The sequence below is a fragment of the Melozone crissalis genome, unplaced genomic scaffold (assembly GCF_028551555.1).
Source record: "Melozone crissalis strain CALT ecotype California unplaced genomic scaffold, PUWL_Pcris_2 ptg000008l_1, whole genome shotgun sequence".
In the NCBI taxonomy this organism is placed as follows: Eukaryota; Metazoa; Chordata; class Aves; order Passeriformes; family Passerellidae; genus Melozone; species Melozone crissalis.
Window position 1 is genome coordinate 13,689,692 of NW_026535786.1, and position 24,963 is coordinate 13,714,654.

General features: G+C 38.9%; 1 protein-coding gene across 1 annotated transcript in view; it reads left to right on the forward strand.

Moving 5' to 3' along the window:
• MAN1A2 (mannosidase alpha class 1A member 2) overlaps window positions 1–24,963 on the forward strand; it is a 133,742-nt gene that overhangs the window by 71,074 nt on the left and 37,705 nt on the right. Inside the window, exons 6-8 of the mRNA XM_054269673.1 lie at window positions 16,355–16,449; window positions 17,884–18,007; window positions 18,422–18,515. Coding sequence (XP_054125648.1) covers window positions 16,355–16,449; window positions 17,884–18,007; window positions 18,422–18,515 — 313 coding nt within the window. The remainder of the gene's footprint in view (window positions 1–16,354; window positions 16,450–17,883; window positions 18,008–18,421; window positions 18,516–24,963) is intronic.

Here is a 24,963-nt window from a genome sequence, read left to right on the forward strand (position 1 = left end):
ATGACATTACCTTTTCTCAGCAATTAGCACTCTGAGTGCCTGTGGCCCTCTCACATTAGAGTCCTTAAAGCTTCTGACAGTTCAGCACATTTTCTAAAGCAAGAAGAACCAGAAAAAGGAATGTGACAGTGATCTCTTAAAACTTGGATTTAACTTTTCTAATAGTATCTGATAGAAAGTCTGTAACAAAACCAGACATTGAGCCCATGGCCTTGGAATTGCTCCCCACAAAAGTTCATCTGCAGCTGTTTGCAGCAGAATTTGAAGGTTGTTTCCAGTTCTTGCATGTGTTCTGGTTTGTAGGAAAAGTGACTGAGAATTGGGCTAAGTAAGTGATACTTACATTCTCTGCCCAGAGCTCCTTTGTTAGCAGTCCATAAGAGATTTGTAGGGTATGCAGGAGTGACCCCTTCTTGCCTTTAGAGTAACTAAGTGTTCTCTGGTACGAGCAGCATTTGTCTGAGGAGAGCGTGCACAAATGACCCATTGACTGCTTGCTTTTTTCATGAAGTGAAGCTTCACAAATCTTTAGAACTTATGGTGTGAGTGGCAGTTGGAAATAAAATATTCCTGCTAGCAGTAGTGCACGGAATGACAAAAGCCCAGAGATGGATGGAGAGTCGCTTGTTGCACAGTGTACATGGCTGTGCTTGAGGAACAGCGTCAAGTAAGGAAAACAAAGTGAATATTATTCTAAATGTCTCTTGTGTGATAGCAGCAGGAGGACACTTACACCATTATGACAAAGTGTTCTTGTCTGCTGCTGATTTATTAACATAATAAAAAGGGTAGCTTATTGTTTTATTTTTGTTGAACAAAGTTATTTACGGTATTTGCAACATAAAAAAATAGAAGATTAATAGTTTACTCTGTTTACTTTTGTCAGCTTTAGATATAAAGCAGTTCATTTACATGACTGCCTTTTTCATCTTTTTAAACACCATCAAAATGACATATCTTTGTGGGTGAAATAGTAATATCATTTGTGTGGATAAATCTAGCCTCAAATCTCATTTAAAGTAGAGCACAAGGGATGTTAAGTACCTGGTACTCTATTAACAGATAATCAAACTAATCCTTTCCAGGAATCTGACAGGCAGCATCTCCTCTGTTCAGGAAAGCTCGTTAGTCAAATTATGTTATATGTGTCAATGGATATGCCCAACAACCAACCTAAACATATGAAATACAGGTCTTCAATAAGTAAGACAATACTGTGTGTGCTGGTTTCACGGGATTCTTATTTGTACTGATGAAATTACCTAAATTAAAGCTTTAAGGCTTATCTAAATTAAGTTTTCAAAGGGTGAAAATCTCAGAAGAGTTAACAGCATTGTGTATGTCCTGTTCAATGAAGATGAGATTTGAGCTTGTTGCCAGGAGATGAGCTGCTTATTCATAAGTAGTTGTGACAGCTCACTGGTCTCTTAACAGGACACAGTCTGAAAAAAACCTTCTATTTTTCTTTGACTCTTAAAGTGTTGTCTCATATTGGGCGTTGCCACAGCTCACTGCAGTGCAGATTGCAATACTTTTGCAGTTTCTGTTTACCAGGCTTGTAGTAAACATTTTCTTGACTGGCAAAGGACACTTAGCCCAGTTTATTGCTGCATCTTGGTGCTGCATGACACCTGAAGCAGAGAAAACTGACTTCATTTTGAATTTGTTTCTTCCACTCTGATTGGAAATAGGTTTTTTCTGTTAGTATAATATACTTTAAACTGATGGAAATAAAGGATAATCTGATTTAGCACTAGAAAATAGGATAGCTGTGCAGTGATAGCTACTCTTAAAACTCATTCTTTGGCCATGGTTCCTGTGGAGGGCTGTAAAAGCTAAGAAGGAGCAGGTAATTGGTAACTATTGTTCATGTGTCATGTATCTCCTCTTGACCAGGTCTGTGAGTTTGTCTGTCCCTCTTCAGTAGTTTAAGAAACACATTGATGCTGATGGGCACCAGTGATAGCAAGCACAGTATCCTTCCTGTTGTTTTTCCAGACATTTGTTTATTGGCATTACTCTTGACATAGTAACACATTAGTTTCTACCATGGAGTTTTCCTCTTCTTTCCTCCTGAGGATTTTCACACTTTATCTGATCCAGAAAGGAAGTATGGCATTGTCTTTTGTCAACTGAAAACACAGTTCTTCCAGCAGGATTTTTTTTTCACTTTGAAACAGAACTAAAATACAACTCTGGACATACTGCTTTAAATTCAGCATCTTTGGCTGGCTTTGCCTTTTGGAACTAGTTCTCATTCAGTACTAACTCTTTATGTTTTTGTCTTGAAAAGTAATTTGCATGTTCGCTGAGAACAGATATGGTGAGAGAAAAAGAAATGCCAGGAATGCTACAATAACTGCTAAGCAAACCCACTAGAATCTAGGAAAATATTAACAAAAAAATATATTGCCTCTAATGGTGTGTTCATCTACCACATGATAAAGATTATGAACTCTTGTTATCTTAGGAATCAAGAGGATGCTGTCTGCAGTAACATTCTATTACCATTTATGAATTGGAAAATCAAGAAACAAATATTTAAAGGAATGACCAAGAAGTTCTCTAGCCTTCCAACTCAGCATATTCTGTGATTCTGTGATTTTTTTTTTTTCAATTCAAAATAGAAGATTGAAGATAAGTGCCTATATCAAAATAATGCAACTATGTGCATTTTAAGAAAAGGTCTTTTAAGGTAACCTAGGTAATTGTGAGCCAGATAGTCTGATTTCACTTTTTCTGCCCACACCAGAAATTTATATAATGGAAAATAAGACATGATCAGTACATTAGTGATTTGACAATAAAAGTCTTAAGAATTTATATCTGACTGTAGGTTTGTTCTTGTTGGGATGGCAAATAAGTAGAAAACTCCTGAGAAATTTAATTGAATGTTCAACTAGGCCTGTGTAAATTAAATCCGTTTTAGTGTTGCCAAAGGTGTAGGTGCAGACTGGCTGCTACAAGAAAAACGCACAACTCATGTTGAACAGACCAACATGGGGACAGAATAAGGGATTGCATTTTGAGTAGTTGTGGCTTTGGAAGAGTATGTGAAACTCAAAAAAGGCAAGCTGCTCAGCTTGAACCTCTGGTATGAAATCCTGAGGCAAAAGACCTATGAGCATTTGGGTTTATAAATAGGAACTTCACATATGAGGTGGAATTTATTTCTGTTGAAGTCATTAACAAGACTTATAAGACTGCTGTTGGTATGCTGCAAGCTTCTTGGTAATAATGTTCTTAGAAGGATTTGTAGAAGCAGTAGAAAGTCGTGAAAAGTAAGAGGACTGGTAGTTGTGCCTCCTGGACAAGTGAATAGTCAGGATGTGATACAGGACACAGTCCAGATATCTCTCTGAAGGGAATCTTCCTCTTCAGTACTGCTTATTGATGTATCTGTGTAAAGGTATCTTGACACTTAGTCCTTATTTTATGCAGATGATTAGATGTTGCTCTTGAACCTTTTTAATTTTCATTTGTGTGGCATAAAAGAGCAACATTTTTATCTTATATTTCTGATCCTGAGAACTATAAATTATGCTGCAGGAGTCTGGATATTTATCTCACCATTTTGTCAAAACAAATGTCTGCTTTTTCAAGTGCCTTGCAGAATTTATGCTACTATGAAGATTCAGTGCTTACTAATTCATTGCTCATAGGTTTTGCTTGCCAACTAATTTTCTGTCAGAACTTAGTCCATATATGTATATATAAACTGTAGATAAGCTACATATCTGTTGACTGGGGAAAACAAGCCAGTTCATAAAAAAGAAAAAACCAAACAAAAAACAACCGCCAAACACTATTTACTTTCATCAGGTGCAGTGTAATGTGCTTTGCATCTGTCATTGTATCAGGAATATGTTTTTGAAGATGTAATTGCTGTATGATTTTTACCTTTTTCTTTCCCCCTAGACTGTGATTTTTGCATTGTAATCTGTCACATTGTCACAGTGGGAGAAGGGAGGCTGTGTGTATAATGACTGCACATAGTGTAAAACAATATGTAATTTAATCTCTGTTTAACTTTTCTTTGTAAAGGCAAATACAGTCTAAAAGGGACTGAGTCATTTCTGACAAAACTGAAGGGGAAATCAAGATAAATTTAAAAGGGAAAGCTTGGCAGGGAAAGATTGGCAGCACATTCAAGAGAAATGGGAGACAGAGGAATAACTGAGAAAGAAAGTAGAAATTGAGACAATCTAAGCATAGAGCTGAAGTACAAAAAAGAGAAATATATGGGGAAATATATTTCATGGCATAGAAAAAAATATATGAGAAATTAAGGAGATATTTGTCATGAATAGAGAAGGTGCTAGGAAAAGGTGTTACCAAAAAGAAACCAATGTCAAGAGAGATTAATAACCACAGAAAGTAGATAACTTCCATTGCACAAAAATGGTTCTAATAAAACTTGTTAGCCTAGTACAAACATCTTAATTATTTGACTTCAGAACCATTTCTTAAGGTTTCTAACGCAGATTTTTCTTCTTAAAAATCACAGATTGAGTGGATCATCAGTTGAGTTGTGAACTTCAGGCATGTAATGCAGTCTAACTCAACTGAGAACAGCTGGTAGTACCAAAATACCAAAGACCATTGATTAATAGAAAAAACCCAAAAAACAGCACTCCAAGATTCATTGATACCATTTGCTTTGCCTGGATGTGTTTGGCTACAAAGGCATGTTGAAAGACTGATATATTAGAGTCACTTCTAGTTCCTAGGACTATTGGAATATGAATCCCAATATTACCAGGTAGATTGTGCCTGGGCCAGTCTGACCCTTGCTGCTGGGCCAAAGGCGGCAACTGTGGTGTAACACCCCAGAGACACCTTTAGCTTGCTGGAGATTGTAGCTGGGCACTGAACAAGTCCAGGCTTGTTAGGAACTCTGTTTACCTCAGGGGAGGAGGCTTCAGGCGATGGTCAAGAGAAAGGAGATGGGTTCTGCTGGAGGGTTGATATCCAGAGCTTTATTCCATGGTCACAGAGGTCTGAATCTTGGTTACAGCTCCAACAGAATACCGAGCACATGGTCTGATTCACCTTTTAAGCTCCAGGGGAGGGGGAGGGAAGGGACAGGTGGGTCACCAACCAGGTGGGAGGGGCAGGGTCTCAAGGGACAAGGGACACCTAGACAGGCCAGTGACCTCTGGGCATAGGGGCATCTTTTGAACTTGACCAACCACAGGACGACCTTCCCGGAATGTTAAGCCTGATTGACAGGACTTACTCAGCAAGGGGGCGAGGGGGAAGGGAGAGAGGTATTGCCACCTGGGGAAGGGACCTGGAAGTTTATAACAGGATATTACAACACACCGCAACATAGGACTATGTTTTGGAGATGAGAAAGTGTTTTTCTCCTGTCACATTCCCCAAGATGTTTCTCATAATCCTGTTACTTTCAGCTGTGCTCTTGGCAGTCCACCCATTTTATGTCCTACCTTCTTTAGATCTCCATTTGTTCCCTGTCCTTCCTCCTGATGCCTTTGTATCTCCCCTTCACTGCCTATTTATGCTTCCTTCTTTTACCAGCTTCTCCCTGACGCTTCACCTTGTAGGAGGGAGGGGACTAGAAGCCCTGTGCTTTACCACTTCTGCTTCCCCACTGGCAAAGCTCCATGCTGATCTTCTGTCCCTTGATGGTTCTTTTCTCCAATTTCCTGATGGCCATTCCAATTCATTTTTCTCCTTTCTCTGTCTCTGTTCCCTTTCTCCACAGTTTAAATCAGTCTTTCTCTGTGCCAGCTGCTAGTGGGGGAACATTTAATCCAGAAGCCAGGCATTGTCCATGCTGTCACATCTGGTTCCCTCTGCTACTGGAGTAGCTCCCACAGAAAAAGGAGATTGTGCTTAGGCATGAGTGATTGTGGTTGGTGTGTTGTGCAAATTCAAGATTGTTGCTTTTAATTCAGGGACCATTTTTTTAACAAAGGTAGCTAAACTGGCAGGTTAATACTGCTTGTGCAGGTAAACTTAGAGTGAAGAAGCCAGAGATATGAAAAGCAGGAAAGATGAAGCACTAAAATTGCTTACTACTCTAATAATAATAGCAGAAGAAAAAATTAACTCAAGACTGCCATGGTTTTTGGTTCAGACAGGATGTGAAGCAATATGCTACATCTCCTGGAATTATCAGATTGAGGAGGCATTTATATGCCAGATTTTCATCACATTTATTCTGAATTTTAAGTCATCTGTGATGTTGACTGACTGCTGTAAAGTGCCTTGGATTTGAAGGCCCTTTAAAAATTGAGAACATGTAACATTTCTACTCAGAAATGCATGAAATCTGTGCCAAGGAAGCTAATACAGCTATTGAAGTAAATGGAAATTATGCAGTTTAATTGAAGTATTATTAGCCAGTGCCAGGTAGTTCAAATATGATTAGCTAGTTGTCCAGTTCATGCCAAATTTTTATGTTCAGATCTTCTAAAGCAAAAATGTTGAATATTTCTAATAAGCTAATATATGCACAGACTTTCTCATATGGATTTTTCAAAAATATCAGTAGTGTGAAACCAATGAATATTTCATTACATCCTGAGATGCCTCAGTCAACAGTAACTGAATTCCTCGTGTCTCTTGTCCAGGAAACCAGCTTTGGAAAACTTTTGAAGAAGGTAAAGATAGTATCACTTAAGAATTCTGTTTGGAAATCTTTCCCTGCTGATCATAGAGAAATGCCAGAGTATTTATCTTTTATCTAAGAAGCACTATTTGAATATATGATTGCTAATTTGTAAAATGTAAATAGGGGAAGTTGTAGTCAACCAGATAATATCTGTCTTATCTGCAGTTAACTGATGGAGTTGGAGTATTTTTGTGTGTTTATTTTTCAGCTCATTTGTAGACTGTAGCTGAACAGTGTGATGAAGTAGGCATTTTAATGCTTTTCAGTACAACTCTTAACTAGGATAGTTCTTCTAGAGTGTTATGATAAGATAGATAGTTTCTTCCCATCTCTTTTGATCGTCTTTGTCCCTGTATTCATTATTCCAAAAAATCATTACTTGTATTTTCATCTCAAAATAGAGTAGAGCCTCTAGGAAAGAAGCCGCTTTGGATGTATGAATGGACCTATCCAGTCCTGTGGGCTTTACTGAGCTTTTGGGTTCAGAAGTAGAGTGTAGAGCACAGTTGAAGCTTTTACCTTGGAAGTTGTGATAGTTGTGATACCTTGCAATAGAATATTTTTACAAGCTGAGTCTCTGGATCCTTAAGCGGAGAAACTATGGAGAACCAAGCTTTTTTAGCCATGAAGTTTAGGTGTTTCATCACCTAATTTCATGTGTCATCTGAAACTGGACAGCCTTCCTTGTCTTTCCTACTGTTCTTTCAAATTGTCAGCAAAAGTGTATCTTTCAGGGACGAATCCGGTGTGACTTTTTAAAGTAAAAGTGTTTGTAGAAGTCTTGTTTGTGATTTTACTGGTTAAAGAAAATGTCAACCTAGTCAACATATTTTGAAAACTAAGGGAGTTCCTTTTTTCCACATAGAAGGAACATTCCATGAAGCATTTATTGCCTTGTGAAATGAGCAAATCATCAAGTTATGTAATATTTATGGCTTAAGTACTATCTGCTTTATCCTGTTGCTCTTGAGAGACCAGAATTCTCCTAGCACAGGAGTACTTTGCAGCAGTGGATTTAACCAGTCTGGACTTTTATGAGGGTGAATTTGGCAGTGTTTTAAAATTTTGGAGACTGTTAGAATTAGGCAGAGTTTCTTTGCCTTTGCCTGTGTAAACTGCCTGCATGTAACATCTGAGTGCCTTGCAGAGGTGTAGTAGCTTTGCTGCCAAAGCTTTAAGTGGGTGTCGGTGGGCACCAAAGCTAATGCTCAAGATGAGTGTCATGGTATCACCCCTAGTGTGGGATCTCAGTCTCTCAGAACTGGGGTGCAGGGTGAACCAGACTACCCCTGGGGGACTCGGGAGTCCTGGAATGTTGCCAGAAATGTCTGGTGGCTGGACTTTGATCCCACATGGGAGATGACATCAGTATGAGGACGGGAGGATTTCACTGGGGTGAATGGTGAAGGGACAAGTTAATTGGAGTGTGAGATACAGGGTTTAAGATCCCTGTACAGGGGGGTCTAGAGAGGCAAGATGGAGGTACTGGGGCGTGCCCTTCTCCTTCTTCTTCTTCCTCTAGGCCTCCATCTTCTGTGGTGGAGTTGGCACTCCAGGATTGGACCTTACTAGGGGAACACTGGTTAATAAGGATAGAGGGTATTGGAGAAAAATGATAAATATTGTATACGTAACTCCGGGTATAAAGATAGGTGACCGCCCCAGGGGCTCTCAGTGTGTGCCCATGGCTGACTGCTGAGCAGAACTCTGTCAGGCCAAGAGAAAATCTTTTAGATAAGCAATTAATAAACACCGAGACCGAGAACAAATCTGAAGCTTCCTCTCGTCCTTTCGAACCCGGGGGCCCAAGGCCATCTTTGGGCTTTTCCCAGACCATCTAAACAGCACAGAGATCCAACACCCTAGATCACTTCTGCCTTCAAAAAGGGCAACCAGGAGGGTCTGGGGAACTATAGCCTGGCCAGTCTTACCTCTGTGCCTGGAAAGATGATGGAGCAACTAATTTAGAAAACTATTCCCCAGAACAGCAAGGTCATTGGGGAACTCATGTTCAGCCAACCCTGATGACCTATGATGAACTGACTTTATTTCATAAGATCCTTGTAAAGAAGTTGGTGAAGTATGGGCTGGATGAGCAGATAGTGAAGGTGATTGAAAACTGCCTGAGCAAACAAGTTCAGAGGGTGATAATCAGCTATGCAAAATAGAGTTTGAGGACAGTGACTGGAGGCATACCCCAAGTCCAATCCTGTTCAATGTTTTCAGGAATGATCTGGGTGATGACACAGGTGGCATTCTCAGCAGATTTGCTGATGACACCAGACTAGGAAGAGCAACTGATATGCAGAGGAACCTCAGTAGGGTGGAGAAATAAGCTTGACAGGACCATCATTCAGTTCCGTGGGGGCAAGGGCAAAGTCCCACACCTGGGGAGGAACAAACAGACCCAGCTCTGCAGAAAAGTGGTGAACACCAAGTTGAGCATGAGCACTGCATGCGTCCTTGCAGTGAAGAAAGTGAATGGTATCCTGGCATGCATTAGGAAATATGCCAGCAGGTCAAGGGAGGTAGTTCTTAGCCTTTACTGTATCCAGTTATAGGCTCCATAGTACAAGAGACATGAACACACTGGAGAGAGTCCAGCAAAGGACTGACAAAGATAGTTAAAGGACTGGATTATCTCTCATTTGAGGGAATGCTGAAAGAGCTGGGACTGTTCAGCCTGGAGAAAAAAAGGCTCAGGAGAGACCCCATCACTGTGTGCAAATATCTGAAGGGAGGAAGTAAAGAAAGTAGAGCAAATTGTCATCATAGGCATTTTAAGTTGTCACTGTAGTCCAGATTCAAGCTGATTCTTGATTTTTTAACTCTGATCTTAGACTGCTGGGATGGGTTTAGATTTTTCATTTTCATATTGATTTTTTTCTGTCACAAAATAATATAAATTCATAGAGCATTCCCTTTGCAGAATAAGTCTTCTCTTGTTTAAAGAGTTGCAGTCTTTTGGAAATGCTAAGTGTTGTTCATCAAGTACTTTGGTAATCATTGCAGCTCACCAAGGACTGCAATAGTACCTCAGCTATGGCATTGTCTTTACAGTATCTGCAAATTTTCCCTCGTTGAACATCTGCTACAACTCAAGAAACCTATAGTGCTGATGAGGTGCTGTTGAATTTATGTATTTCTACATCATTTCACCTCTGTAGGTAGTATAGTTTGTAACTGCCTTGCTAAATATCACATGAACATGATTTACATTCTCCAGGACCAATTCTAGATGTGGCATACCTCTTCAATCATCACTAACAAACATCGATGAAATATACCTCAAGTGTTCTCCCACTCTCATTTCATACTATGATAGCTGAAATCTTACCAGGATCTTACTGCATCTCCCTCATCTCACAAGATGACTTTGTAATTACAAAGTGAAAATTACTAGAAGCAGATGTGTAAAGAGGGAGCTGTTTCTCCATTTCTCGGTAGCAAGATGGCCCACACTAGCGGGAGAGAATGCCCTAGGAACAGTGGGAGCCCCCAAACCTGGGAGCTCCCAAGATTTACAGGAGCAAAATATGTTGAAATTTAAGACCTATTCATCTAGGAACTTGGAGCTATTTATCTGACATGCAGACATCTTTTTCTTATGCAGTAAGACTTATCTATCATCAAACCTGCAATGCTTATTAAGCTACTTCTGCTTTTCTTAATTTTTTTTTGATGATAATACTGCTTGATTTTCACCATGAACCTTTATCTCTACTCATGCAGAGAGTATTCTCTAAGACGTTGACCTTTAAATGAGTGTTTAGCCACCAAAAGGCAGTGAGGAGCTGACTGCTGCAGATTGAACTCTGAAAGTACAAAGATAACTAATTTTGATTGGGCCAAGGAATACCACGTAGTTTCCTCATGGGTCAGAGTCTGGTATTGCTGTCAAGGGCTCTGGTTTTTCAATCTACATTTAGTAGATTGATAGGTCTCCCCCATCATCTTCATCCTTTGTGTTCAAAGGAAATGTGTTCAGGATTTGATACCAATATAGTAGTACTGATGCTGAACCAAGCATTACATTTCTGTGAACTTGTGCAGTATGTCTGCTTTGTCTGATGTTTTTTTCAGTGATCCAGGGCTATCAAGCCTACAGATCCAGCCACATTGCAAGGCCATAGATTCTCACTACTTAATAACTATCAGATTAGAGAGAAGTCTGGCATTTATTACTTTTTAATAAGAACGATTCAAAGGCTGCTCTATGCACATAAATGAAAGAGATTCCTTATTTGTAGAAAACATCTATCATCGCTCTCAAAGTTAGGAGCAGAGGCCATTTGGTGCTGTTTGCCATTCATTTTGCTGGAAGGGAACACCTAACAGCAGTATTAGCATAATACAGTCTTCTGAGAGCTGAAGCCATGCATCTAGGCAGTCACTGGATACATCAATAAGGCTTTTGAAGAATCATTGAAATCTTTAAGGCCCTTTTCTGCTGCATGTTTTAAGGGCCTTGCTTGGATTAATCGGCTCAGGAGCAAGCTTTCATATTGTGGGGTGGGTGGCAGGTTTGATATGTTAAGCATCAATTTAATGGATGAAAATTATTCAGGCCCTCACAGCTGGTCTGCTGTACATACTAGTTTGTAAATACTGATTGCTGTTTTCATCTTAATGAGGGATCCACTTATCCGATTTGGGGTTTAGATTTTGCTTTTTCTGCCAATTTTCACTCTCTTTCCTTCTAGCTGCCTACAGCTTGATTTGTTTTTGAAAGGGGGAAAATTCTTCTATTGGTTTACAGTATTTGAAGAAAGAAGTGTTGGGCTAGTAAAGGCCATGTAAATTGATGGCTTTAATGTGTTAGATTTTGCCATGTAAAATGGAGACACTTTTCCAAGGCTACAGTGGCTTCTAAAACTTTTCTGAAGAATGCCCATATTTTGGGAGTGGACAGAACAGCTACCTTGAGATTAATACCCATTTACCTAGAACAGTATTTTTGAATCTGCAAAGCAGGATGTCATGCTGCTACTGTCTTTAAGAAGATTCTGATCTGTTCTATAATTGTAGCTTTGTGCTAACAAAGCACCTTGGGGTGGATGGTCTCCTTTATCCATGAAAGGTGCTTTGTGTATCTACAGAGTAGATACCACACCTGAGGGGCAAAACATTTTAATTTTATGGGTATAGAATGCGCACAAGCCATCTCATACTTGGGAACTGTGGTGGGTTGATGCCCACCAAAGTGCCCACCAAAACTGCTCTGCCACTCCCCTCCTCAGCTGGACAGGGGAGAGACAAAAAAAAATGCAATGAAAGACTCATGGGTCAGGGTAAGGACAGGAGGTCTAATTGCCAACTACTGTCATGGGCAATTAGACTCAACTAGGGGTAATTAATTGATAAAGAAAAATAAAAATTAAATCTTGAAACACCTTCCCCCCACCCTCTCTTCTTCACAGGCTCACTTTCACTAACAATTTTCTCTACCTCCTCCCCCACAGCAGCACAGGGGTCAGGGAATGGGGTTGCATCAGGTGTTATCTCTGCCATTCCTTCCTCTTCAGGGGGAGGACTCCTCACACTCTCCCCTGCTCCAGCATGGGGTCCCTCCCACAGGAGACAGCTCTCCATGAGCTTCTCCAACATGAGTTCTTCCCACAAGCCACAGTTTTTCACAAACTGCTCCAGTGAGTATCCCCCCACGGGGTTGTCAGTCCCACCAGCAAACCTGCTCCAGTGTGGGCTCCTCTCTCCACAGGACTACAGGTCTGCCAGGACCCTGCTCCAGTGTAGGCTCCTACAGGGTCACAGCCTCCTTTGGGGATCCACCTGCTCTGATGTGGGGCTCTTCCATGGGCTGCAGGTGGATCTCTGCTCCCCCATGGACCTCTATGGTCTGCAGGAGAATCTCTTCTCTGATGCCTGGAGCATCTCCCTTCCCTCCTGCACTGACCTTGGTGTCTGCAGGGTTGATTCCCTGATATATTCTCACTCCTCTGGCTGCAGTTGCTCTTCTGTGGTTGGTTTTTTACCCTATTCTTAACTATGTTATCCCAGAGGCTCTACCACCATCACTGATGGGCTCAGCCTTGACCCATGGTTTGCCTGTTTCAGAGCCAGCTGGCATTGGCTTAGCCAGACATGAGGAAGCTTCTGGCAGCTTCTCACAGAAGCCACCCTTGTGTCCCCCTACTACCAAAACCTTACCATGCAAGCAAAATGCAGCAACATGGCTGGAAGAGTGCTAAGACAGCAGAGTAATTCTCAGTTATTCTTCTGTTCCTTGGCAAAATTAAATCATCTAAGTCTTTGTGTGTATTGTACAGAGCATTTTTAAAAGCTTTGGTGACGACTTTGAAGCAATCAGAGTCATGCTGCATTAGTAGTTATTCTTATCATCAAATTTTTCCTAATAACTAACTTACTTTTCCATGGTCCATTTTGGTGTTATTTTTTGTTCTCTGTGTCCATGGAAAAAATATTATTTCCTTTTACTTGTGTTAGCCTTTTATATACTGAAAAGTCATTATCTTGTCCTCTTTTGAACATCTTATGTCTACACTAAATAACCCCAATTCTTCTGCTGTTTCCTAATGAGCTCTATTTTTAAGGCAGCCATTCATTTTTTGTTCTTTTCTGTTTTTCTTGCCTGTGCATTTTTTGAAATGCATTGCCTGTCAACAGGGAACTGCCAGGGCTGAAATAGAATCTATGAGTTCAACTCAGTGTAAAAAAAAATTAAAGTAAAAACATTAAATGATAAGTAACTGTGTTGTCTGATACCAACACATTATTTATAAGCTAGAGCCCAAGGCTTTTACTGTTGTTCTTATGTTAAGTTTGAAACTTGCTAAAGAAGGCACTTTAATGAACGCAGCAGAACTCTCTGGACACATCTGCAGTTTCCCATAAACAGCACGTCACTCACCACTGCCTGCTACATTTCTTTTCCCTCCCTCTCTCCAAAAATGCTCTTGTGGTCACTTGGCTCTGATAAAATCCTATGCAGCTGTCTCCCAGTTCTTACTCCAGCCTGCATAGGTAAACACTGTGCCAAGCACTCAGTGGTTTTTTAATGCAGAAGTAGCAGCGAGATCAGGCTGAGATGACAGTAATAGAAAGTAAAGGCATGCTAAAACCAATACATTCAGTTTTAGATGTGAAGCATATAGAGAGGGAGTGTTGTACCCTTCTGATGCTACATCAGTGGTGCTCAAGAGTCCTCAGCCCTTGAGGTGACAGGAAAGTGCCTTTAATCACAGCCAGTTTGGGCAGGTACTGCTAACAGCATGGTTGTCTGAATTAGCAGTTCCTGCTGGTGCTCTGATGCTGAAATGGTGCTGTGATTGCCTTTTAACTGTCTTGTCCAGATTCATGCACATTTAGATCAGCTCAACCTTTACTTCATACACTCTAGCTAAAAACTCCTTCCTCAGATACCATACATTTCAAACTAATTAAAAGCTGGATAGCAATCTAAATAGCCATTAAGAATATTCTTAAGCAAGGATGTTTCTCAGGATGTTCTTCCATTGAATAGTCTTACCCTAATGTTTCAGTATCTTTTATTAATCAACAATATGATAGTGTATAGTACTTTCAGAGGGTGCAAGATAAGAAAGCTGAAGATAAACAAATTCATATTACAAATGTCTTTCCAAACTATTTGCAATTTCACTGGAAGTCATCATTCTGTTCTTCATTAGGTATTGAAGCTTGCCTGCGCTGTAGTGGGAGTACCCCCAGATGACTCCCAGTAGATAGTTCTGTCTTGCCTTGACCCATCTGCTACTTAAAATTCGAAAAGTTCACCATGAATTTTTGATGCTTATTTATAGATTCAAATGAGGTAGTTCTTATGCAACTGGGCCAAGACCGAGGTTTTAGTTCTCTTAAGGGTTTCTTTTTTTCCCAGTTACCAGAGATTCCACCTGTACTATACCTCTTCCTTATACTATGCCTTCCTGTTCTGAATCGGTCCTTTATTCGAGGTCAAAGTGCTATATGAATTTTACTCCTAAATTTCTGTGTATTTTCTCAAAGACTGTCTTTTGTCGGTTTCTTGGCTAAAAATCATTCAAGCTGCATTGCCTCTGTTGCTTCATAGTTATACCAAATTGTATTCTCAGGTATATCCTTTTTGAGTTTAGACATATCCCATCTTACAGTTCATATGGAGAACCTCTCTAAAAGTTCTTTATCCTGGCTCATTGCTTTCAGATTCACCTATATCTCTCCATACTCCACTGCATCAAATACAATTAGATGTCATCTTTAATATTTTCTTCTGGTTTATTTCATGTCTCACTAGTCATTTCCTCAAACATAAAGATATTGATTTTTTCCCACCTTCATATGAAAAATAAGGATATTCTTGATTACTTATTTTTCAGCTTTCTTCTCTAGTGAGCATCTCTTCAGTTTCTTCCCATAGACCTTACAAATCAGCTGCTGCAGTCCTTCCTAAAGATTTTATTCATTTTGATTACAGATTACTGGTCAGGTCATTAACAATAGAATTGTAGAATATCTCAAGTTAGAAGGACCTTTAAGGACTGGGGAATCCAACCCCCTGCTTCTCTCAGGACTAGCTAAAACTGAACCATGTGACTAAGAGCATCTCCACAATTTCCTTGAGCTCTGGCAGGCTTAGTGCTGTGACCAGTCTCTTAGTGAAGAACATTTTCCCTACCTGAAACTGCCCTTATGCATCTTCATTAGACTTCTTCATGTCCTATTGCTGGTCATCAAATAGATGATGTTTCTATGCTATGTCTGTGTTGCATGTTATTCTGGGATGTGGTAGCTTTTTTTCTAACTGTTTTGTGTGGTGCATCAAATTGGCAAATAATGTTATCTTCAGGTTAAGGAGATACTTGTCCAGAAATGTAGTGAATACTGAGAGGGCGTTGATTAAAATGTGTGCTAGCAACTAACTGGTAAAAGCAGATTCATACTATGGAGTATGAATTATTATATTACGTATATCTAGATTGTATTATGTATATCTAGGTACCAAATATGCCTTTGGAAAACATGCTTGCAGGTAGACTTAGAAGAATTCCCCCAATTGCTTGTCTAATAAGTGCTGGGCTCTGAGTAAGGCTATTACAGATTTATGTTCTAAAAGTAAGGAGAAATAACAGTAAAAATTACTGAGGTTTTGTCTTGTCAATAATTTCTTTGGGAGTTCAGACTAGAGAGGGAAGATTAGCCCTGAAATTATTTTTCATATGCAGTATCGATGAAGGAAAAACTAGAGGAAACGGCATATCTGGTTTTGCATAGACAATGTTCATAAAAGAATAGGAACTATGTCTGAAGTAAACTCATTAAAAAGAAGTTGGAAGTTTGTAAAAGCTAAAATACTTGGGTAGGAGAGTTGTGTCTTGGTTTTTAACTGAAAAATACAAGGTATGATTTAAAGACTGTTTTAAAAAGCACTTGAATTTCCTAACAGCGGTGGAGGGAGGTGGGAGGAGACCTGATATTCTTCTGTAATAGGACTCTAAGAACTGTTGCTGGAGAGATTGGAAGGAAAGAAATCAAAATGACAAGTTTGCTTTTCATGTTCAAATCTAAACGAAAGTTATAAAGTGAACAAGTGGCAAAAAATTATAAGTTAATATATTTTTTACAACGTAAAGCTTTTTTAATACAAAGAGGTAGGTGGGCCAAGGAAATTTCAGTCTTTACAGTTCTGGGAGATAAATCAGACTTTGTAACTATTTGCAATTGATCCTACTATCTTAGGTTTTCAAGATCAAAGCAGTGCAACTGGCAGGAAAACTTCTTCCAGCCTTCAACACACCTACGGGTATACCATGGGCGATGGTGAATCTGAAAAGGTAATGAGTTTTCTTTTGTGAAATGTCTTCCTCCCCTTCCCTCCAACTTAAAATTAATAATGGCATACAGCAGTTTTTCTTAGTAGTGGAACTGTAGAAAATGCAGACAAATTGTCATTCTTGGCACATTAGAATGTTTTTGATAGAGTTCAGCACGTTCTAACTCATAACAGCAATACATTTTGATCCTGGGTTTTTTTTGTATGTAGATATACATAATATAATCTAGATATATGTAATATAATAAACATTCAATTTGCCATTGGACCACACAGTGTATTATTCTGTGTGTTGCTCTAGAGCTTAATAATTGTTTCTTTACTCATTACAAAATCTGTTAAAAATCAAAGTTGTTTGCAGGACATGATTGAACTTACTGGGTTTTCTGTACTGTTTGAGGTGTATATTACCTTTAGAAGATTCCCAGCATTTGCGAAGATGATGGGACTCTGAAGTTACTATTTCATTTTGCATTTTAGCTTGGGGTCTGACGTGCTAAAGTGAACTGTGGTCTGTGCAGATGGAGAGGCTCCTTTAGATGACTGCTCAGATCAGACTGAACTTAGATGGTCTGCATTGCCTCATGGAAGACAACTGCCTTGCCTAATTTATGTTGTATTGCTTGCTCAGTGCTAGGATTTCCCTCAGATTTTGAGAGTGTTTTTGATGCAAGGCATTCTTTAAATTTTCACTATGTCCTTAAACAGTAGCTGAATTGGGATGTATATCTAGATTGTGTGTACACTAACTCATAACTGAAATAATTTATGAGAGGAAGTAGAAGTAATCTTCAGAAATACATAGTTAATTACAGAAATTAAAAGACCCAGTTCTGAAAGGTGGTGAAAACTCCCAGATTAGATTAAACCAGAGGTAATTTAGGAGTTAGGATTAGCAAGATGGTATCATTTGAGTGCACAAAATAGATATGTCACGCTTTCTGCTGATTCTTTAGGTGAGCCTGAGGAACTCATATGTTGTGCCAACAATAAACATCCTGTATTCCTGTGTAGACACAAGATAGGGAAGCACATCTCACACAAGTGAAGGGAACACAGCAGATCAACAGGACAAGGCAGCAAATGCTGCCACCTTCAAAACTTGTCTTACCTTGATTCTTGTTCTTAAGAACATGCAGTGAATAAGAAACAACTGTGATTGAGCCCAGTGTTAAGTCATCATATTTGTGTGACTTCATGGTATTATATTATTTAATAATAGGACTTTTTGTCGATGAGGTTATGGTATCTGTATTCCAAAAAGATCCAACCAGTGTACCAATTGACCAATCAAATCACAACTCCTGTAAACTTAAGTGTGGGTTAAAATATTGTTGTTGCTTGCGTAATTGGCTATGGTAGTTGTGCTGTGCACCATAATTCTGAATTTTGTGTTGTTTTCTTCCTTTCTTTATGCTTATTTGTTGGAATTCAGTGGTGTTGGTCGAAACTGGGGCTGGGCTTCTGCTGGCAGCAGCATCCTTGCTGAATTTGGTACTCTGCACATGGAATTTGTCCACCTTAGTTATTTGACAGGAGACCCTGTATATTACAACAAGGTGAGTCTCAAAAATCAATATTCTTTTATCATACTTCTTATCATAAATTTAATTAAAGGAGAAGTACTTTCTGTATTGAATTCTACTTCCATTCTTGGTAGCAGGTAATATTTTCATGCTTGTATTTCTGTTACCAAATAGTTGTATTTTTCAACTAGAAATATATAATAACACAGGTTTTCTTACTTGTTTCAGAATACATTTAAGAATCATTATTTTTAAGCATGTTTATGTGAGCAGTCCTTTAAAACCAAAAATGTACAAATCTGAAGAAAGCCCTCAAGAAAGCTTGCGGTTCAGATTAATAAAATTTGCTACTAAAAATGAAAGAAAAATAAAAAAGTTTAGATTTAACTTTGTGCAGAGGGCAGACAAACGTTGTTAGTGGTGAACCTGACTCTTGATTTAATTTAGGTCATGCACATTCGGAAGTTACTTCAAAAAATGGATCGTCCTAATGGACTTTATCCAAATTATTTGAATCCAAGAACAGGCCGGTGGGGTCAGCGTAAGTATTCTTATTTTATTAATTCCTAATTAGAAGTCTACTTCTTATCTTGTTGTTGAGTTGGAGATCAGAAAATTTATTCTGTAGGGCACAAACAGCATTGCTTGATAACATAAAATGCGGAAGGATTGCTTGAACTTGAAATCTCCTGAAATGAATATTTTCCTGTCTCTGTCTGAAGTCACAGAGCTCACTTTTTAGGGTACTTTCTGAAAACAGCTTGCTGCTTAATCTGATGCCTGTCCTTATGTTTATCAGTCAATAAAATCTTCAGTAATAAAGAATAAGGCTGAAAGTATTTCCTCATTTAGATTCTGTTCCTGGTTTTGTTCTGCAAACCATCTGGTAAGTGGATTATTGTAAGGTGACGTGCATTAATGCGTGTTTGTGGTGGTTAAATTGTGTTAGGCACTGACATCTACAAACATAATTCATCTCCTTAGTGGCCTGTGAAATGGCATGATGAACCTCCTTATAGATTAAAAAAAAAAAAAAAAGCTTTGGAATGAAAAGAAAAAGCAGGCATTATTGCTGACAAGTTAAGAGGAGAGATAAAACATCAAGAGAGAGACACAAACATGATTCCTTTCTTGTAGTGGCTCTTTCAAAAAAAGTTGAATGGTTTTGTGCTTTGGTAGTGGCAGTGATAAAAGAGAATTTTTTTCTTCAAGGTTTTATTTCTTTATCTTTTATAAATGCAAGTCTATTTAGGAAGAACAGGCAAGATGATCTATTTCTGTCCTGTTTGACATCATTGATAGAGTTTTGGGGATTTCAGTGGTTGGCTGTAAATATCCTGCAGAACATGTTCTGGCTTGCAAACTGAGAATCTGCTTCTGACTTTGAATCTGGTATGTGAGGGAGATGAATACAGCTGTCATTGCAGTCATTGTGAAATACTAGTCTATTCCCATCTTAAAAGCCAAAATTCTCTCCAAAGCATCTTATATCTTTGAGTGGATCATGACACCAGCTGAGATGGGCAAATGGTTTGATGGGACAAATTTTTCTGATAAATTTAAGTTTAACAACATATTCATAAATAAGAAAATATGCAAATACAAATACTCAGGCATTATTTATTCAAAAGACAGTTTTGTATTTTTGCTTTGAAACAATTTTTTGTATTTTTTTTTTTATTCCTAACTATCTGCTTGTGCTAGTTTTATCAAAAGCAGTCTAATGTGATGTATCACCAGGATTCTTTAGAGGCTGTTTCATAGACTCTTGGAATGGCTTGGGTTGGGAGGGGCAAGTAAAGATCATCTAGTTCCAACCTCCCTGCTGTGGGCAGGGGCACCTTCTGCTGGATCATGTTGCTCAAAGCCTCTAACCTGGCCTTGGACATTTTCAGGGATTGGGCATACTCAACTTCTCTGGGCAGCTCACCCCCACAGTAAAGACTTTCTTTCTGATATCCAATTTAAACCTACTCTCTTTCACTTTGAATCCATCTCTCCTTGTCCTGTCACTACATGCCCTTGTAAAAAGTCCCTGTCCAGCTTTCTTGTAATTACAATGCACAGAATTAGTATCTCTTGGGAATTAGATGCTCCTCATCACTAAAAATAAACATACAGTGGAACTTTGCAGAGGTTAGATGGAGCTCAAACATACTGTTAAATGGGTTTTGCAAGATAATACATTTGGGACTCTAGGAGTACAAACTGAGACTTGCGTTCTGAGGATAAAAAGAAATACAAATTCTTAGAGCCTTTAATTTTTCTATGCTGATCATAAGTGAAAAATTTATTTACTGGAATTTAGTGATTGGGGTTTGGGGTTTTTTTTTTTGAGCAAATAAGGTTCCAAGTGCATATTCAGATATTCTTGTACTATTTCTAGGATTTTTACAGTGCAGCAATATCATGGCTTAGGATAGTAGTCTCCATTTTAGTAGTTCTGCTAAAACCATATCTGCTGCTCACTTGCCTTCTGCCTGCCTCCTGCACAACAGATCACTGGTTGAGATAAGAACAATTTGCTGGAAACAGCAGTGAGATAAGAAAATTAACAATAACTGCGAGAATATTAATAACAAAACGTATAAGACAAAGAAATGGTTTACACAGAAGAGGAGACCTGTTCTTTCCAGCCAGTTTCTTCTCCCTGACCAGAAATTATGCCCTTTTCCTGACAGGGGTCATTTTCCCTGCTTCTGGCAATGACCTGAGATGGTATTGAGCAACATTAGAGTCTGGCCATGCCCCCTCCCAGCTGCTCTAAAAAATTAATGCTGTCCAAGCTGAAACTAGGACAAACAGCATTTGGAAACCTAATACTCATATTATGGATAGCATAATTCTCTATTTCCTTTGACAAACTTGGATGGAATTATGAGAAAATGTCTTGGCTGTATCCCTGGTAGATCAATCTTAGGTGTATCTACTTGAAAAAATTTAAGAAGTTACAGTGAAGGAGCACATGGTCTGAAACACACTGGACAGATGGGATGGAGTAGCAGGGGCTTAGGCAGGAATTTTTCTCCCTTACAGAGGTTGTGTTCTGCTATCCATGAGTGAGGTGAGTAGGGATGATGCCTTACCACAACATCCCAATTCACTAGAGGACTCATGTCTAAGCCCCCTACACTGTTACTGGCTTGAGTCCCATGGTTGGTATTACAGGCAGGCAAGGCTTTTATGTTCCCCTCAGAAGGTAATTTCAAAGAGTATTGTATTTGGCTTGTTATATACCTTTGTACTGGAAAGACTGAGACAATGGAAAGAGTATCAAAGATAGCTTTTCTTTTTCCAGCTTCTGGGAAAGCTGCCCTTTTCATCTTTGCTGTGACCTTTAGTTTGATGCATCTTATCTTGTACAAAGTACTTTCTGCAGATAAGTTTCTGAGAATTATTTCGGAACACATTATTTGCCTAGATACAAGTAACTTCACTCTGACCTTTCTAGTGTTGCTTTCCTTTTTTATTTTTTCCCTTTCTTTCTTCCTTTCAACAATTTTTTCTCTGCTCAGACTTTCTTGGTTCAATTCTAGTTAGCTTTTTTGTTAATCTGTGCAGTATTCCAACTAAGTCACAAGGGGTGTGAAATAGATAAAATAAATCAGCATAAATACATACCTAAAGACTCTGTTGAAGAACTATGGGACATAGAGGCAATATAACATATTTCTAGTGGTGGGTTTATTTTCTATTTCTGTACCCTTTATTCTAGTGGTGAGTACCTTTATTCAAAGTAATAATAACATCAGTGGTGGTGGGAACTTAGCAGTCAGACCAATTAATGCTATTACTACCAGTTGATTCGTAGTATTAGACAAAATATATAGTGGAAGAATTAATTTAGGTCAAATTTTCTCAGCAGTTATATTTTTTCTTTGCCTTTTAATTTATTTTTTAAAGAAAAAAATGACACTATTTGAATAGAAGAAAAATTTTTTCCCTCTAAAAGTATTGCTGTTTTGTTTAATTTTGTTCCAACAAGCTGATGGGTAAACTTGAATATTTGAAGGAAATTCCTGTTGCAAGATTGTGGGACAAAAGGGAAGCATCATTTTCTGTGGCTTTGGTGTGGCCCCATAGGGCTGTAAACTGGATCTATCTGTACTTGCAAACAAAACCTTGTGGAAAGTTCTTGGTACCTTCTACCTTAATACTTGTTAGAGTATTTTGATTCTTTTTCAGAGCTGTTTGCACTAGAAGCCTAGGCACACCCCAATTTTGTAGGGTTTAACCAAAGGTACATTGGCCCCCCAGTCCTCTTTGCATATCCAGTGTTCATGAATGGTGATGAGCTAGCTTTTGTAAAGGTCTTTCAGGCCTTTTGGGCATCAGCAGTTGTTACAGGGTTTTTCTGTGCCTCAGAATATTTCTGTCTTAGCCTCCGTAGATCTTAGGCCATGTTGCTGTGTCTGGTTTGCCTCGTTTAAACGTTTGCTCAAAATGTGGTCTGTGCTCTTCTTGGGTTAGGAGAAGGGGAGTGGTGTGTGTGATATGCTGTAATTTTGTCAACATCCTTCTGATGTGAGGATGCAGGGTCCAGTGAGTCATTTCTGCTAGGGTTGGATTTATCAGAGTGCAGGCCTTTTGATCTCAGTATAAGTAGCATGTTCAGCGGTTTCACTGCTGGGAATAACGTCCTGGGGACAGTGCCCTGAGATGTGCAGACCATCTTTTCCACTTGTTCGTCTGCTGGAGCTTAAAAGACAAGTGCTTTCATTCAAACCAGTCAATGCTTCTCTTACAAATGCCTGAACAGCTATAACCAGTGAAGTAACCTACCAGTCAATTAGTAATAATCATTTCATCAAGAACGATGTGACCATTGCTTCCAGGTTCTTAACAAGTTATAGAGATGAGTCAAATCATTATGTCAGTGTGGCATTAATCTATAGGCACGTCTTTGAAGTGATTACAATTTAATTAATATAAATGTTCATTTGCATTTAATGCACTTGACATAGCCCTTGAAGAAGGGTGACAGATTACTTCTTTCTTTTACTGCCTGCCTCAGTGAAGCAGCAGCAGCCAGGGTCTGAAGCCACAGCAGGCAGGACTGAGCAGGGACTACTGCTTCATCCCATAATTTCTTTCCACTTGAATGCTGTAAACCCCAATTCTAAGAACTGCTGGGTGAATGGTTTACTGGTCATTGCTAAATCCCCATCCTTACCAATGCAAATGCTTTGTAATACAACTGGACACTTAATGCTGTGTAGCAGCAAGGGGGTTCATTATACCCAGGAGGAGGAAAATGATAGCTAAATATTTGGGGTTAAGCTTATAATGGGCAGGCATTATTGGAGCATGGGGGTCATGACAGACATCTTTTGAATGGCTTCAGCTCAGCTCACTGAATGTCAGCTCACTGGGGCATTTGCTAGAAGGCAGAGCTATAATGCCTACAGGAATGTTGACAGATTCCATTTTTACGTATGGGCTAAGGTGATGGTCCAGTAGGAACAAGTTATTTACAATTCTTCTGTTTTGGGGTTTCAGTTTCTGTAAGACTGAAAGGAAAATAGCTGTCAGGAAGGATTTTCTAATCTCTCACATTAACCTTCAGTTGACTTTGTTAGCTTTTGGTTTACACATGGTGAGTAGTTGGATTGGTGTAAGCATCAGAACTTTGAATTTAGGTTATTTTCAAAAGCAGTAACAGTGCTTTCTAGAGAAGCTTCCTAAGCAGATATAACAGAAAGTTGATTAAAAAGCTGTGATTTCAAAATTATGAAAATTGATTGGTACTGAAGAAAAGTGATTTCTTAAAAAATTAAAATATGTTGAAAAAATTTAGTTTGCATTTGCAAACATCTTAGATGAGAATACCAACTAGAAAGGCAACAACAAAAGAAAAGCCAAATCTGCATGTTATTGCAAAGTCAGGGCATGCACGCCATGTTTGCACATTTCTGTAAATTGGTCGTTCTTCGTTTTTGCTTTCCAACACTGAAAATAAACTACTTTATTTCTTCTGGTTCCAACATCTCTTGCAAGTAATAATGTTATTGAAGAGGAACTCTAATTACTTTTAACTTCAAATCTCATTTCCTGCATCTGGGCTACCTATGGGGTTACCTGGATTGGTTACTAAGAGAGTTGTCAGTTTAACTAAAGATGGGGTTTAGGCCAAATATGGCTTCCATATGCAAGAAAATAAGCAGAAATGTCATACTGTGTTAAACTTCTATGTTTATTTCACCTTAGTGATATGTGGGCACATTGACAGGTTGCTGTGAAATAAGCTAGCATGTGAATTTAGAGAATCATGAGCTGAGCATTGCTATTAGGAAAGTAGCAGCAAACACCAAATTTGTCACCACCAAATGCTGATGTGATGAACGTTCAGGCTGCAGTTTGTTCTCTGCTGCTTTATTCATGTCTCCTTACAGAAAACAAGCCCCTTATTCAGACTTGCAAGTAGTCCAGTTTAAAAGCCCAGCATGGGTCACACTGTCATCATCTTTATAAGGACTCATTGGCAGTGTGATATTGATCACAAGTGATCAGAGTATTAAATGCACTAAATCTAAATGGTGTCTTCCATGTCAAAGTGATAGCTGTCCTTTAAAGACAATAAGAAGATTCACACAGGTTATTTAGCCTGTTACACTACCTTAGGCCCCTCTGGTGATGTTCTCACTTTCTTGCAGCTTCTTGTACCTGTTACTACAGCGTAGGTAAAGGTACAACCTGGATGGCTGAATGGGAGAAGTTTACATCTTCTATTTCCCAGTTGGTTGTGCGGTAGACTGACCTTCAAATAAACTTAAGCAAGTATCTTTATGGATGTGCACATTGCATTTTCTTCAGGTGGCCTTTAATTTTCAACAATAACTGCTTAAATCAAACCAAGCATTTTTAATTTTAAAATGCTACTTGGAGGAGGCATCTGTAGATTTATTTGTCTTAGATTTACCTTTATTTTAAAATGGTGCAAATTTCAAACATTAGAAAAAAACCATTAAATTACTGTCATTAAGTCAGTG